Source organism: Brassica napus, chromosome C2 (genome assembly GCF_020379485.1).
Source record: "Brassica napus cultivar Da-Ae chromosome C2, Da-Ae, whole genome shotgun sequence".
NCBI classification, from domain to species: Eukaryota; Viridiplantae; Streptophyta; class Magnoliopsida; order Brassicales; family Brassicaceae; genus Brassica; species Brassica napus.
The window spans coordinates 36,685,399-36,700,679 of NC_063445.1; the positions used below are offsets into that span (position 1 = coordinate 36,685,399).

Genomic DNA, 15,281 nt, shown 5'->3' on the forward strand with positions numbered 1-15,281 from the left:
TTCAGTTTCAAGATCGCTTTCATCTTTGATCTCATTTCCCTCTTTATGAGTCTCAGAGTTTGATACATTACTTCTATCTTCGTTGCCTTGACTCTCATATTCCTTGAGTGACACTTTGAACATCCCCGGTTCCTTTGTTTCTTCTCCACCTTCGCTCTTGTTCCACATCCATGTCTTTTCTTCGCCAAAAACAACATCCCTACTTACTACTATTCCCCTTTGTGTTGGATCAAATAGTCTGTAGGCCTTAGAGCCGGGCTCAGTTCCAAGGTGTACAAGAGTATGCGACCCATTGTATAGCTTTTTCAAATTGCTCGCCTCTGTTTTAGCATAAGCGGTGCATCCAAACACTCGAAGGTGTGTTATGTTCAGCTTTCTTCCCTTAAGAGCTTCATACGGTGTCTGTAAGATCAGGGTCTTGGTTGCGATGCGGTTGATCAAATAGGTCGAGTGTCTCACCTCTTCTCCCCATAAGTAATTAGGTACCTCCATCTGCTTCAATATGGTCCTTGTCATCTCCAATAAGGTTCAATTACACCTCTCTACCACTCCGTTCTGTTGTGCGTATAGGGAGCAGTTAAGTGTCGTTGTATCCCAGATATCTCATAGAAGTTTTGAAATTCCTTTCTTGTGAACTCCCCGCCTATATCTGTCTTGAGCATCTTAATGGTTGTTCTGGTTTCCTTCTCAACAATTGACTTGAAACGTTTGAATTTCTCGAATGCTTCGCTCTTTTCTTTCAAAAGAATAGACCACATATAGCGTGAGTAATCATCAATAAGGACAAATATGTATCTGCTTCTTCCTGCGGTGGGTGGTGTTATCGGTCCACAAAGATCGCCGTGTATTAGTTCCAATGCTACGCGGTATGAAGTAGATACTGAAAAAGGTTTCCTTGTTTGCTTTGCACGTAAGCAAGCCTCGCAGGTTTCCTTCTTAACCTTTATCTTTGGAAGTCCGATCACAAGTTGTCGACACCAAGATGGCCTAGTCGTGCATGCCATCGTGATGAGTCTCTCTGTGCTTGATGTTTAAGGCCCTTCGTTTCTTATATCTATACTGTAACCTTGTATAGTCGATTTCTTGATCTCGATGCTTTCACGATCAAATTTTTGTCTTTGTCATAAATTGTAAGAACGTTTTGTTTCATCCTTACATCACAACCTGATTCTGTAGCTTGTCCGAGACTTATGATATTGCTTCTCAGTGCTGGTATGTAGTAGATGTCTGCAAGGGTTTTTTTCTTTCCGTCTTGACTGGTAAAACAAATAGATCCTTTCTCTTTGATGTCTATCCTAGATTCATCTCCGAAACGGACTTGCCCGGCCATTGTGTTATCAATGACGTTGAAATAACTCAAGTTTCTAGTCATATGGTTGCTTGCACTATTATCTAAATACCATATCTTGTCTCCATCAGTGTTGGATTCGAAATCTCATGCATCATGAGTCCCTCGGCTTCTTGTGTTTCTTCTCCTTCTTTATTCTCGGTTGTCTCTTGTAGTTTGAGTAGTCTATCAGGGCACACGGCTGCAAAGTGACCTAGTTTGTCACATCGGTAACATAAAACCTTTGAGGAGTCTCTATTCTCCCAATATGACATTCCGCGTCCTCTTCCTCGGCCATATTACCGGCTACCTCGCCCTCGTCCTCTGTATCCTCCATCTTGATATCTTTGAGGTTATGTATTGCTGTACATAAGCTTGCTCTGGTTTCCTTGTGTGTCTTCTTCTTCTTCTTCTTCTTCTTCTTCTTCTTCTTCTTCTTCTTCTTCTTCTGTAGAGATACGTTCCTCATATGCTTAGAGATAATATTCCTAAACTCATTAGGTCTAACTCTCCTAATCCTAATTCACTTAGGATTGGTGTAACTTAACTCCTAAGTTAACTTTATGTTTATCTCCAACAAGCGGAACCTATCTAAGTTTTCTAGATTAAACCATCTAAGCCTTAAAATAAATACGTGAGTCACAGCTCGTAAGTATATAGTGTTTCGGTAGAAATGTTTCTGTCTCTCCCCGTCTTGTTTGGACCATTTCTTTTGTATAGTGATCCATAGATCAGCTGACTTCCCAATTTATGTAGATTTGATCATATTTCCATTTTCCTATGGATTCTTTGTTATCTCTAAAATTTGTGTTTATCCTCTTCAAAAGATTTATTTTCTTGGGACTATCGTTTGTTTGAGCCTATTTATGTTGTAGACCGTTTTACAACTCTTTTCACCCGTCCCATCATTTCTGTATGAGTTATGTTGGCTTACGAAATAATTTTCATAATTTTGTTTTGTCAAAATCTCATTTGATGTTTACGATTATGAGAGAGAGAGAGAGAGAGAGAGAGAGAGAGAGAGAGAGAGAGAGAGAGAAGAGAAGAGGAGACAATAAGTGGAGAGAGATAAGTGGATCTGATAGCGTTTGTGGATGTGCTTACTACGGCCATGAAAGACTGAATTCTTAGTAAGAGCTATAGCTGACTTGTTGTCCATGCGAATGACCACTTTCCGACTTGGCTTCTCGGTGATCTCCTCCAGGAATTCTTGTAGCCATATGGCTTGCTTCGCAGCTTCGGTTGCAGCCATAAATTCTGCTTCACAAGATGATAGAGCCACGGTTTCTTGCTTCTGAGAGCACCAAGTGATTAGACAATCATTCAAATAGAATATATGACATGTGGTGCTCCTACCGTCATCATCATCTATGTTATGACTTGAGTCACTATATCCTTTTATCTCTATTGTGTTTGCACGCTTGTACACAAGGCCGAGCTTCGTTGTGCCCCTTAGGTACCGCAAGACTTGCTTTAATGCTACTCCATGAGAGGTTTTAGGGTTATGCATATACCTTGATAATAGCCCTACGCTGAACGCAAGGTCAGGACGCATGTGCAAGAGATACCGTAAGCAACCAATCTTCCGCCTATAATTCGTTTCATCGATGCTTCTTTCTTCTTCGGCTTTTGAAACTATCAGACCAAACTCCATTGGCGTCTGAACTGCATTACACTCTTCCATCCCGGTTTCACTTAATATTTTCTTTGCAGATCATTCTTGAGACAGCGGTATTCTTCCTTTAGCTTGACACATTTCAGTGCCAAGGTAGTAAGATAATAACCCAAGATCACTCATCTCGAAATTGTTTGACATCTCCTCTTTAAACTCATATATCATGGAACGTTCAGAACCGGTGACTAGCAGATCGTCGACGTACACTGCGACAAGAAGAAGACGTCCTTTCGCTTTCTTGCGATACAAGGATGGTTCTTTTGAGCATCTCTTGAAGCTTAGTTTCTCAAGAACCTTGTTGAGCTTGTCATTCGAAGCTCTTAGAGCTTCTCTTAGACCGTACAAGGCTTTGTTGAGCTTGTATACCTTTTCTTCTTGTCCTACAACTTCAAAGCCTTCGCGTTGACTTACATACACAACTTCCTTAAGGTCTCCATGAAGTTAGGCTGTCATGACGTTTAAGTGGTGGATCTCCCATTCATTTGAGGCGGCGAGACTGATCAGGAACCTGACAGTCTCTATAAGAGCAACGGGCGCAAAAACTTCTTTGAAATCAACACCATGGTGTTGAATGTAACATTTCGCTACTAACCTCGATTTATACTTATTTATGCTGCCATCCACATTCCGTTTGATCTTGAAGATCCACTTTAATCCAATTGGTTTTGCTCCTGGCGGTAGGTCGACGAGATCCCATGTTCCATTCTTCACAATTGACTTGATTTCTTCTTCGCACACGTCACGCCATACCTTCTCCTCTATCGCTTCTCTAAAATTCCATGGCTCTTCATTCAACAACAACAAGAGACGTTCTCCTTCGGCTTCAGCAAGACAAATGTAGTTGTCAAGATAGCCGGGCTTCTTACTGATCCTTGTTGAACATCTCGGAATATCCTCTGTTTCTTATTCGCCACGATCCCCTGTTTCTTCTCTTTCACGGTCCTCTGTTTCTTCTCTGCTTTCAGTTTCAAGATCGCTTTCATCTTTGATCTCATCTCCCTCTTTATGAGTCTCAGATCTTGATACATTACTTCTATCTTCGTTGCCTTGACTCTCATATTCCTTGAGTGACACTTTGAACATCCCCGGTTCCTTTGTTTCTTCTCCACCTTCGCTCTTGTTCCACATCCATGTCTTTTCTTCGTCAAAAACAACATCCCTACTTACTACTATTCTCCTTTGTGTTGGATCAAATAGTCTGTAGGCCTTAGAGCCGGGCTCAGTTCCAAGGTGTACACGAGTATGCGACCCATTGTCTAGCTTTTTCAAGTTGCTCACCTCTGTTTTAGCGTAAGCGATGCATCCAAACACTCGAAGGTGTGTTATGCACAGCTTTCTTCCCTTAAAAGCTTCATACGGTGTCTGTAAGATCAGGGTATTGGGTGCGATGCGGTTGATCAAATAGGTCGAGTATCTCACCTCTTCTCCCCATAAGTAATTAGGTACCTCCATGTGCTTCAATATGCTCCTTGTCATCTCCAATAAGGTTCTATTACACCTCTCTACCTCTCCGTTCTGTTGTGCGTATAGGGAGCAGTTAAGTGTCGTTGTATCCCAGATATCTCATAGAAGTTTTGAAATTCCTTGCTTGTGAACTCCCCGCCTATATCTATCTTGACCATCTTAATGGTTGTTCTGGTTTCCTTCTCAACAATTGACTTGAAACGTTTGAATTTCTCGAATGCTTCGCTCTTTTCTTTCAAAAGAATAGACCACATATAGCGTGAGTAATCATCAATAAGGACAAATATGTATCTGCTTCTTCCTGCGGTGGGTGGTGTTATCGGTCCACAAAGATCGCCGTGTATTAGTTCCAATGCTACGCGGTATGAAGTAGATACTGGAAAAGGTTTCCTTGTTTGCTTTGCACGTAAGCAAGCCTCGCAGGTTTCCTTCTTAACCTTTATCTTGGGAAGTCCAATCACAAGTTGTCGACACCAAGATGGCCTAGTCGTGCATGCCATCGTGATGAGTCTCTCTGTGCTTGAAGTTGAAGGCCCTTCGTTTCTTATATCTATATTGTAACCTTGTATAGTCGATTTCTTGATCTCGATGCTTTCACGATCAAATTTTCGTCTTTGTCATAAATTGTAAGAACGTTTTGCTTCATCCTTACATCACAACCTGATTCTGTAGCTTGTCCGAGACTTATGATATTGCTTCTTAGTGCTGGTATGTAGTAGATGTCTGCAAGGGTTTTTTTTCTTTCCGTCTTGACTGGTAAAACAAATAGATCTTTTCTTTTTGATGTCTATCCTAGATTCATCTCCGAAACGGACTTTCCCGGCGATTGTGTTATCAATGACGTTGAAATAACTCAAGTTTCTACTCATATGGTTGCTTGCACTATTATCCAAATACCATATCTTGTCTCCATCAGTGTTGGATTCGAACTCTCATGCATCATGAGTCCTTCAGCTTCTTGTGTTTCTTCTCCTTGTTTATTCTCGGTTGTCTCTTGTAGTTTGAGTTGTCTATCAGGGCACACGGCTGCAAAGTGACCTAGTTTGTCACATCGGTAACATAAAACCTTTGAGGAGTCTCTATTCTCCCAATATGACATTCCGCATCCTCTTCCTCGGCCATAGTACCGGCTACCTCGCCCTCGTCCTCTATATCCTCCATCTTGATATCTTTGATGTTATGTATTGCTATACATAAGCTTGCTCTGGTTTCCTTGTGTGTCTTCTTCTTCTTCTTCTTCTTCTTCTTCTGTAGAGATACGTTCCTCATATGCTTTCAACCTGCCTATGACGTCTTCGAAATTCACGGTGTTTAAGTCTAGTAGTTGTTCAAGAGATGAAACTATGTGAATGTACTTCTTGTGCTGTAGTCCTTGCAAAAATTTCTTCGCTAGTTTTGCTTCATTCATACTCTCACCTAACACAGTGGATTTTGATGATATTTCTGATAACTTGCCCACGAAGTCATCGATTTTATCGGTTTCTTTCATCTTCAGCCGCTCGAATTCAACCATGAGAGTTTGTAGTCGCGCCTCTCGAACCCTATCAGCTCCCACATGACTGAAAGAGAAGGGCCATCGCCAGATCATTCTTATCTCCTTCAATTGATTCGATCTCGATTACTTCCCATGCCTTATGAACTCAAAGCAACATCTTCATCTGTATCGCCCATACAGTATAATTGGTTGTTGTTAACATTGGACACTTTATGGAGGACGAGCCTCCATCCTTCTTGGTCGTCGTTACCACTAAATCCCCCATGAATTTTGAATCAATCTCTCGATCAGCTCTTAATGACGAGTTTTGGCTCTGATACCATTGTATGAACTCAATATAAAGAAACTCTTCTTTATTAGCTTAAGAAACACTAAAAAAACTCAAGCTCTCAAACTCAATTTCTAAACTCTCACAATCTATGCAACACTCTTGCATCTTATTATATAGATAAACTCATTAGGTCTAACTCTCCTAATCCTAATTCACTTAGGATTGGTGTAACTTAACTCCTAAGTTAACTTTATGTTTATCTCCAACAAGCGGAACCTATCTAAGTTTTCTAGATTAAACCATCTAAGCCTTAAAATAAATACGTGAGTCACAGCTCGTAAGTATATAGAGTTTCAGTAGAAATGTTTCTGTCTCCCCCAGTCTTGTTTAGACCATTTCTTTTGTATAGTGATCCATAGACCAGCTGACTTCCCAATTTATGTAGATTTGATCCTATTTCCATTTTTCCTTGGATTCTTTGTTATCTCTAAAATTTGTGTTTATTCTCTTCAAAATATTTTTTTTCTTGTTTTATTTTGTTTTCCTTCACAAGTAAAGGGACTGTCGTTTGTTTGAGCCTATTTATGTTGTAGACCGTTTTACAACTCTTTTCACTCGTCTCATCATTTCTGTATGAGTTATGTTGGCTTACGAAATAATTTTCATAATTTTGTTTTGTCAAAATCTCATTTGATTTTTACGATTATGAGAGAGAGAGAGAGAGAAGAGAAGACAATAAGTGGAGAGAGACAAGTGGGTGAGCAAGTTTCCCTTGTTGATCTTCTCGCCTTATTTTTTCTTCCATTGATTGTTTCATGTATCCGTTCAGTTTTCCTATGATTATTTCATAAAACGTTGAGAAACGTTGAGTTCTGTTTGATTTTCAAAAGTTGTTTCATATAACACTGTCTCATTTTGCTTTACAAAAGTTATATGCGCAATTTTCTCAAATTGCCATTTTTTAAGTTTTTGTCACAAAAATAACTCTAAAAAAAAGAAAATGACCAAAATAGCCCCTTTTTATTTTGAAAATTTTAATTTTAATTTTAATTTTTATATTTTCAAATTTTAAACCCTATCTCCAAAATCCCACTCCTTAACTCTAACCCTAAGTCTAGATTAGTTAACCCTAGGGTGAAAATACATTTTTACCTTTTAATAAAATTTATTTTGGTTATTTTCTTCATTGATCTTCTCACCTTATTTTTTCTTCCATTGATTGTTTCATGTATCCGTTCAGTTTTCCTATGATTATTTCATAAAACGTTGAGTTCTGTTTCATTTTCGAAAGTTGTTTCATATAACACTGCCTCATTTTGCTTTACAAAAGTTATATGGACAATTCTCTCAAATATCCCTTTTAAGTTTTTTTTGTCAGAAAAATAGCCGTCAAAAAAGAAAATGACCAAAATGGTCCCTTTTTATTTTAAAATTTTTAATTTTAAATTTTTTATTTTTTTAAATTTGAAACCCTATCCCCAAAACCTCACCCCTTAACTCTAAACCTTAAGTCTAGATTAGTTAACCCTAGGGTAAAAACACATTTTTATCCTTTAATAAAACTTATTTTGGTCATTTTCTTCATTGAGAGCTATTTTTGTGATAAAAACTTAAAAAGAGCAAGGAATTTCTCAAGTTTTATTTTGTAAAACTTTGTTTTATGAATGTTGTTTTGCAAAAAATTTCCAAAGTTAATTTTTTTTTACAAAAGTTATTTCGTAAAATGTTTATGTTTTGTTTTATGAAATTTGTTTCGTGAAAATTTGTCGAATTTTTTTGTACGCAAGCTGTTTCGTAAAATGTTGTCGATAAGAAGGGATGTTCACCCCTTTTGATGAAATGTTTTCCAAGTAATTCTTGTTCGTACAAAAAAATATTTTGTTACATTTTCTGGGAAGAGTTATACAAAGTTTATTTTGATGTATTGTCATTTAAATCGAGGCAGCTTATGCGGAATTATTCTCTAGATATTTCTGGCTCGGTTACGCCAGACGATAGTTTTTCTATGGGTGGCATATCGATTTAGTTTTGGGTTTGGTTTATTTAGGTTTTGTAAAACTCAACCCAATCAAAACCGAAGTAGTTTTGGTGTTGGTTTGGTTTGGATTTAGTATGATTCAGTTTAGTTTGTTTTTTTTTAAATTAGTTCGGTTCACTTTATTATGGTTCAGTTTTCGGTGTAGTTTAGTTTGGTTATGAAATATGTCGGTAACGAAGACTTGTAAGCATTCCGAAAATGTTTAACTAATAGATTATTTACATCTACTTTAGTCTTTCTTGATCCTAGGGAACTTATGTTAGATAATTATACATTTAGACAGTTGAAATTGGAGAATCTACAATGAATGAGAGAGACGGTGACAAATTTAGAGGCTTATAGTTTTTAGGTTTTGTTTTGAGTACAATCTTTAGGTATTACATATTAGGATTAGAATTAGAGTGTATATATAATAGTATTATTTTATTTATATTTGGGAACTTAAAATAATATAGAAGTTAAGGGAAAAAGGGAAAATGAAACTCTAACTAAAATAATTTCACAATATGTTAATATACATATATATCTATTATTTATTAATAGATCAAAATATATTGGGTTATCGGTTTGGTTCTGTTTAAAACAAAACCAAACCATTCGGGTTGAGTAAAACATGAACCAATTGGGTTATGTAAAGAACATGGTTTGATTCGGTTTAACTTTGGTTGGGTTGGTTCGGTTCTGTTCGGTTTGGTTTTTTGCCTACCCCTGTAAATAAGTGATTTTAACTATTGATATCGCAAGATCAATATTTTACCCAAATAGTTATCCCCAGCCTGTTCGAACTACGTGTGATTCTGTCAAGGTGATGATATGAATATAACCGGTATTAATGGCTAAGTTTTTGAGTCTCATGTGCGGTTGCCTCTAGGGCTGAAACTTGTGACCCAGGCGTCCTTGATTTGATTTAGGCGTGGTCAAATGGTCAGCAATGGTATGGACCAATCTTCCCTTATAATTATGGTTGCATTCGTCATTCATACCAATTCTCATTTTCAAGAATTTTCTAAGGAAAAATTTTCTCTTTGTTCTCTCTCTTACTCTTACTGAAACTTTGTTTCAATGTCGTCGAGTAGTTCAAACAGAAGGGTAGCGAGAATCTATTCACACCTTGGTCATGAATCTGGGATTGTATCGAATGATTTGGTTCCCGATCATGTCTTTCGTGAAAATGTTAATGAAATGATCGACAAAGAAGAGGTTGTGATGAAATAACCGTAAGCTCCTTATTCTAACTCTGAGGAGATTTCGGCCTATTGGGAGGGGAGACATATGGCATTGTGCCTCCTCCTCCGTTCCTGTTTGTTGCGAAGAGACTAAAGCAGACTGATTCTTTGTGAATGGTTCAAGCAGGCGTACTCCGCAGTTTCTGAAAATGATTCAGGACTTTTTCCATGTTCTGGAAGACGTGGTTTTCCAGATTCCATGACCAGAGGATCTTGCTGATGGCCCTCCTCTGAGTTTCTTTACATGTTACAAAGCTTACTTTTTTCTTTGTTACATGTGGTTTGCCATTCCCATGTTGATTATCCGCTTCTTGAGTCCATAACCTAGCATTTGGGAAACTGGCCCTTTCACCCTACGTCAGCTCGTCGAATGGTGGTACGATATTATGAATGCAATGTCAAGTTAGACATATCACACCTGCAATATATTTTGAGCTTAGTAAAGATGCCGAAGTTGTTTTTACGTCATTTCAAGCCGCGAGATTTCTTGATGATCAAAGGTTTTTCTTCAAATGGTTAACTTTGGAATCCGTTTTTCTTTTACGTGCGAGTGAAAAGTGCGTCTGTCGGAGAGGAGTTTCTCCCGATGTTCAGAATGGAATGGGGAAGGTTGGGTAATTTTGATCAACACATCTCCGAGGTATCCATTCTTCAGTCTTGTATGTTTAGGATGACATGTGTTTCTGGTCTTTTGTTTTGTAGTTGTTGTTGATCCACTCCCTCCGCTTCCCGCCAATCTCATAGCAGTTCGTGACAAATTGTGTTCACAGAAGTATTTTGGGGGTTATTTCTCGGTAGAGAGGATTGAAGAAGTGAGAACTTCAAGAGCATCACACGTCTATTCTTGTTCTTTGGAAACTTGAAACTCTATTCCTCAAATAGTTATTATGTTTCTTTAAATGACTGAAGACTAGTAAGGGAAATGTCTCTGATACCACTCAAATTACCATAAGGAGTGAATTACTCTCTCAAATAAGAGGTTCAATTGTAGTACTTAGGGATCGAATCCACAAGGAGCTAGGGAACCTATTAAATCTAGTAATTTATTAATTCTAAGTGTTTGTTGTTTTATGGTTTAAATGTAAATAGCAATCCTAATTGAGTAAGTTTATTGCTCGACTAACAAGATGATTTGGCAGGTGTTGGAGATTATAATCCTATAGATGCCTATCAGCTGCATGCATGATATATTAGAGCTCAACCCCTTAGACACAGTGATCAGCGATAGAAATGTTTCACTGGTTAGCTAACTAGATCTTGGATCTCAACTGTCGTTTATTGACCACAAGAAAGTGTCGATCGATGGTCCTATATGGATATCGATCGATACACCTTTCGCAAGATCGATCGATTGTCAGAAGACAGTATTGATCGATGCTTCTAGTTAAGCCATAGGCATAAGTTGATAATGCTCACTAGCTTTCTAGTTCAGCGATAGCCTTTTTCCAGTCGTCAAGCATGCAGATTCCTAGGTTCAATATTCTAGTTAGCTAATTTAGAACAAGCATTAAGAATAATCAATCAATGAATACCACAACTTAGCAATCTATAGTTGGGGCTAATCCCTCTAACCTATTTGAACCCTGAATCTAACAAGTAAACTACTCAGACATAGTTAAGCAATTCATGATACAAAATATAAATAAAAACTGCATAGAATAGAGTAAATGAATCAATGGAGTTCCAATCACAAATCTCTCTATGATCTTCTCTCCTAAAACTCTCTGCTGAAAATAAGAGTACAAAGGTGGCCAAAAGCTCTCTTGCCTCCTAACACTTAGGCAAGTATATAACTATTAGGTTAAAAACTCGTCAGGGATAATCTTGTAATTTGGTGAAGTCTTGGGTTTAAAGTCGGCTGAAACCTAGTCGTGGTTCCGCATCTCGACATTGATCGATGGTACAGAATGTACATCGATCCATAATAATCTTCAATCGTCGAGACTTCTCTTTTGTATCGATCGACGTCAGTGGATGTGCATCGATCGATTGTTTCTTCTTCGTATCGACCTCTAATGGTCAGCTCGGATGAATGCTCATTTAAGCTCCTAAATGCTCCATAATCGTCACTTTACTCCAAGATACTTCTGAACCTGAAAACATACCTAATATGATAGAATATATAGTATATAAATAGTAAAATACTTATACACCATAGGTAAAAATGGATCAAATCCATGGTATATCAGTCTCCTCCCGAAAAATTAACAGATCATCGTGAAGGCAATAATGGTGCATCCGTGGTAGTACCGTCACCTCGAGCTTGATTACTGAGGGCGCATAGTCTATATAAAGTCGGAGGGCTGAGAGTCAGTGTTCACTCTCCTATTTACAGAAATGGTGAGCAGGTCCAATATGTTATGCACTATGGAGAGGCACCCCCGAACTTCAACCCAAGTTTCGATCAATACTCTGCTAATTTCGTTGGGTCACTATATGATGTTGCATCAGCGTCCACATCGTTTTACCCAGATTATGTGTCCTTTAGGACAAGTTGTGCCGGTGGGCGATCTTCCTTCTTCCGAGAAATATATGGATATTGCACATCAATTGTGAGGGTATGTCACAAATTTAATTTGTATCTACTTATTCTGTGATATCACACTTATTTCAAATAACGCATGAACCGTAACTGTATTGTACCGCCTTTTCATTTTGTCGCTTTTATTATAAAATCCGCAGTTGTCATTCAGAATTAATGTATTTTTTTATCATTACACCCTCATTAGTCTCCTGCTATAAATCAGCAATTGTCACCATATTGTGTTGATAAGATTCAGAAGTGTTACATTTAAAAGAAGAGAAAGAGGGTTGTAGCAGATGAGACACGAGAAAACAAATCGAGTTTAAATTCAAAATAATAGTCAATATAAGTGGACTCAGAGCTGCTTTTTTTTTTATTAAGAAGCTTTGCCTCAAATTGGCAATTGTTGTTGCCTATGTAAGTTCAGATTGGTGGCTAGTCTATATTCTTATTCCAGTATGTTTGTATAAATATGTAAGTACATAGAATAAAGAACACGTAGAGATTTGTTAACGGGATTCGTTTCCTATGTCGCCGAGACCACATCTAGAATTCATTCACTAAAAACGCTACAACCTACAATTGCTATAGGATATTTAACACGCAAATGTACCTACCACTCTTATCTAGATTTACAATGAGTAGATAAACTATTATTTATTGTTTTTTTTATGAGCATAGTTCTTTACATCTAAACCACCAACATATATCATCATCAGTTTAATGGGTCGACACCACACGCATCTCTTTAGATGCGCGAGTCTTCAAACAAGTGCCTCTCGATATTCAAACAAGTGCCTCTCGATATTCAAACAAGTGCCTCTCGATATCATCATCAGTTTAACCTTTTTTCTTTGGCCAAAACTTGGTGCACACTTAACTTTCTTACAAAGCTCACGTTGTCTTTCTATTCAATGACGTCAATTAACTCAACACAACACTTGCCACGAGCTTCTGTGCCACTTCAAGTGTTTGCTGATACTACCACCCATCACAATTTTCTGCTATGTGTCTCATTCTCTTGTTTCACCTTCCTGATGTACTGCATTGTTCCACTTGCAGCTTTCATGATCGCTATTCTGTCTCAGAAGTCGATTAGCACATCACTTTTCTAAAACTCAGCCACAACACTAACAGCGTAAAGGATTGGATGACACCGGATACAAAACTTTGTGGTCTCAACGTTATATCATTAGTTTGGCTACTAAGTTATGAAATTGTAGCGGCTTCTAAGCATAAACTCAACAGAGATTACGAAATCAATACAGAGAAGAAGTCATGAATCATGATTGTAATGATACACTGAAAGAGAAACAGAGCAAACTGGGAGTGATGTAACAATTATGCTTGTTGCCAATGAAAACACAGACCCAAGTTAACGGATTTTCCATTTACAAACGCATTAGCCACCACTTATTGGAGGTATGACGGCTAACTCATCTCTATGCTTAACAATGGCTATATTCCTCGTTCAAGGCAAGTACCACACACCCACGCACCTCCTTTAGCCTCGGAAACTTGATAACCAACTCGTCCATACATGACTGTAGATGGTAAATTCGAACATCCCTCAAGGCCCGAAGAACAGACGGCGCGGCCCACATGAAGCAGAGCATCGGCTCGGCGCGGCGGCTTGAAGGGTCGATCTCTCGGCGTAATGTGAGAGAGCTTTCGATGGGCTTCTCGACTAAACGCCCCGAGAAAACGACTCCACAAGACAGCGTGGGCTTCTCGGCCCAGCGAGTTAAAGCCCACAGAGATGACACAAACTAGGTCACGAAAGAGCGTGAGGTCAGCTATAAAAGGGGAAGGAAAGGCAACGTAAGGGGGATCCGAAATCACTGATACACACTGGGCGGCTAGATTAGGGTTTTACCTTTGTTATCTCGTCTTGTCGTATCTCTCCGGTAAAGCCTTCAAGGCTCCGATACCTTTCTTTTCACGCATCTCCTTTCCTTGTAACCGACGAAACACTCTTCTGACCGTTAATAAGACGTCTTTGCTTAAGCCCACATCTAAAAACTGAACGTTCTCTCGTTCCGTACTGTTTCCCGATCAAACAGTTGGCGCCCACCGTGGGGCCTTTAGCAAACTAACGTCGACAAGATGGCGACGAGCAACGACAGCTCTTCCTCTGGAGAAGATCATGAAGCCGCTGAAGTAACACCGGCGTCTTTCCCTGTGACTCCGACACCACTCCAACCCGCTTCAATAGAAACTATCATGGTGCGCCTTGCGCAGCAAGATGCGGCCCAGAAAGCGGCGACCGACCAAATCGCAGCGCTCGCAAAGATCTTAGCCCCCCTCGCTGCGAACGTGGAAGCTTCGACGGCGCAGTACCGAAGATATCTGTTTAACACAGAGAGAGCGACTGGTGCAACACCAACGCAGACTGCCAACCAAGATGTCGCCGATGATGACGTGGCCCAAACCCCCGTAGGTCTTGATGCGTAGACGATTAACGAGCTCGCCGCGCTGAAACAGTCGGTGCTGGATATAAACTCCAAGATTCATCATGTCACCAAGTCCGCCCCTCAGATCGAGCGAGTCCTAGCAGAATCTCTCCGGACACCGTTCACCGAAAAGATAACGAAGGTCCGCCTCCGAAAGATGGAAAAGCTCCGTCTTCCAACCTTCGACGGTGTATCTGACCCTTCTGCTCACGTCACATCCTTCAATATAGCGATGCGACGCACGAACCTCTCTAATGAGGAAAAAGACACCAGATTTTGTCAACTTTTCATCGAAACCCTAGAAGGCATCGCTCTTAACTGGTTCACCGGTCTTCAGGAGAACTCCGTTGATAGTTTTCACTCGACAAGAAGCCTAAATCATCCCTTGAGATTCCAAAGATCCGTGGCGGTGGCTTCGGACGTCCCTTGACGAATCTAAAGCAAGAAAGACCGCCCACGACGGGGCGGCAGCAAACTTTCAATCCCTACCCACAGATTTACGTGAACAGATCAACTCCAAAGCGGAAGATTTACGCGTTAAGCTCAGTCAGCCTAAGCAACATGATTTACGACCGTGCCTCGAAGCGAAAAGGCAAGCGCAGCGGGAGTTGATGGAGGCTACGAACACCCCGCACCTTAACGTCATAATGGGTGGTTTACCTCCCTGCGGGGACTCGGTCAGAGCAGTTAAGGATTATACACGACAGGCCGTCACTGCCCAAAAGTGGCCTTACATCATGTTCACTCGACAAGAAGCCACCGCCACGGATCTTTGGAATCTCAACCACGCAAACGGGCAGAGCTTGAG

The 15,281-nt window shown here is 39.6% G+C and overlaps 1 protein-coding gene across 1 annotated transcript; it reads right to left on the bottom strand.

Moving 5' to 3' along the window:
• Nucleotides 1-1,392: 1,392 nt before the first annotated feature.
• Nucleotides 1,393-3,011, bottom strand: LOC125582369 (secreted RxLR effector protein 161-like). Its single transcript, XM_048749037.1, has 2 exons — nucleotides 2,432-3,011; nucleotides 1,393-1,541 (listed from the first exon to the last, which is right to left on the bottom strand). The coding sequence occupies exons 1-2, from the start codon at nucleotides 3,009-3,011 to the stop codon at nucleotides 1,393-1,395; spliced, it is 729 nt and encodes a 242-aa protein (XP_048604994.1).
• Between the last annotated feature and the right edge of the window lie 12,270 nt (nucleotides 3,012-15,281).

Excerpts from the sequence above, each read along its gene's own strand:
- LOC125582369 (XM_048749037.1), bottom strand. The coding sequence starts at position 3,011 with ATGGAAGAGTGTAATGCAGTTCAGACGCCAATGGAGTTTGGTCTGATA. Across the intron at positions 1,542-2,431 it reads TTCAGTCTTTCATGGCCGTA|GTCACTTTGCAGCCGTGTGC; the intron begins GTAAGCACATCC and ends GTGACAAACTAG.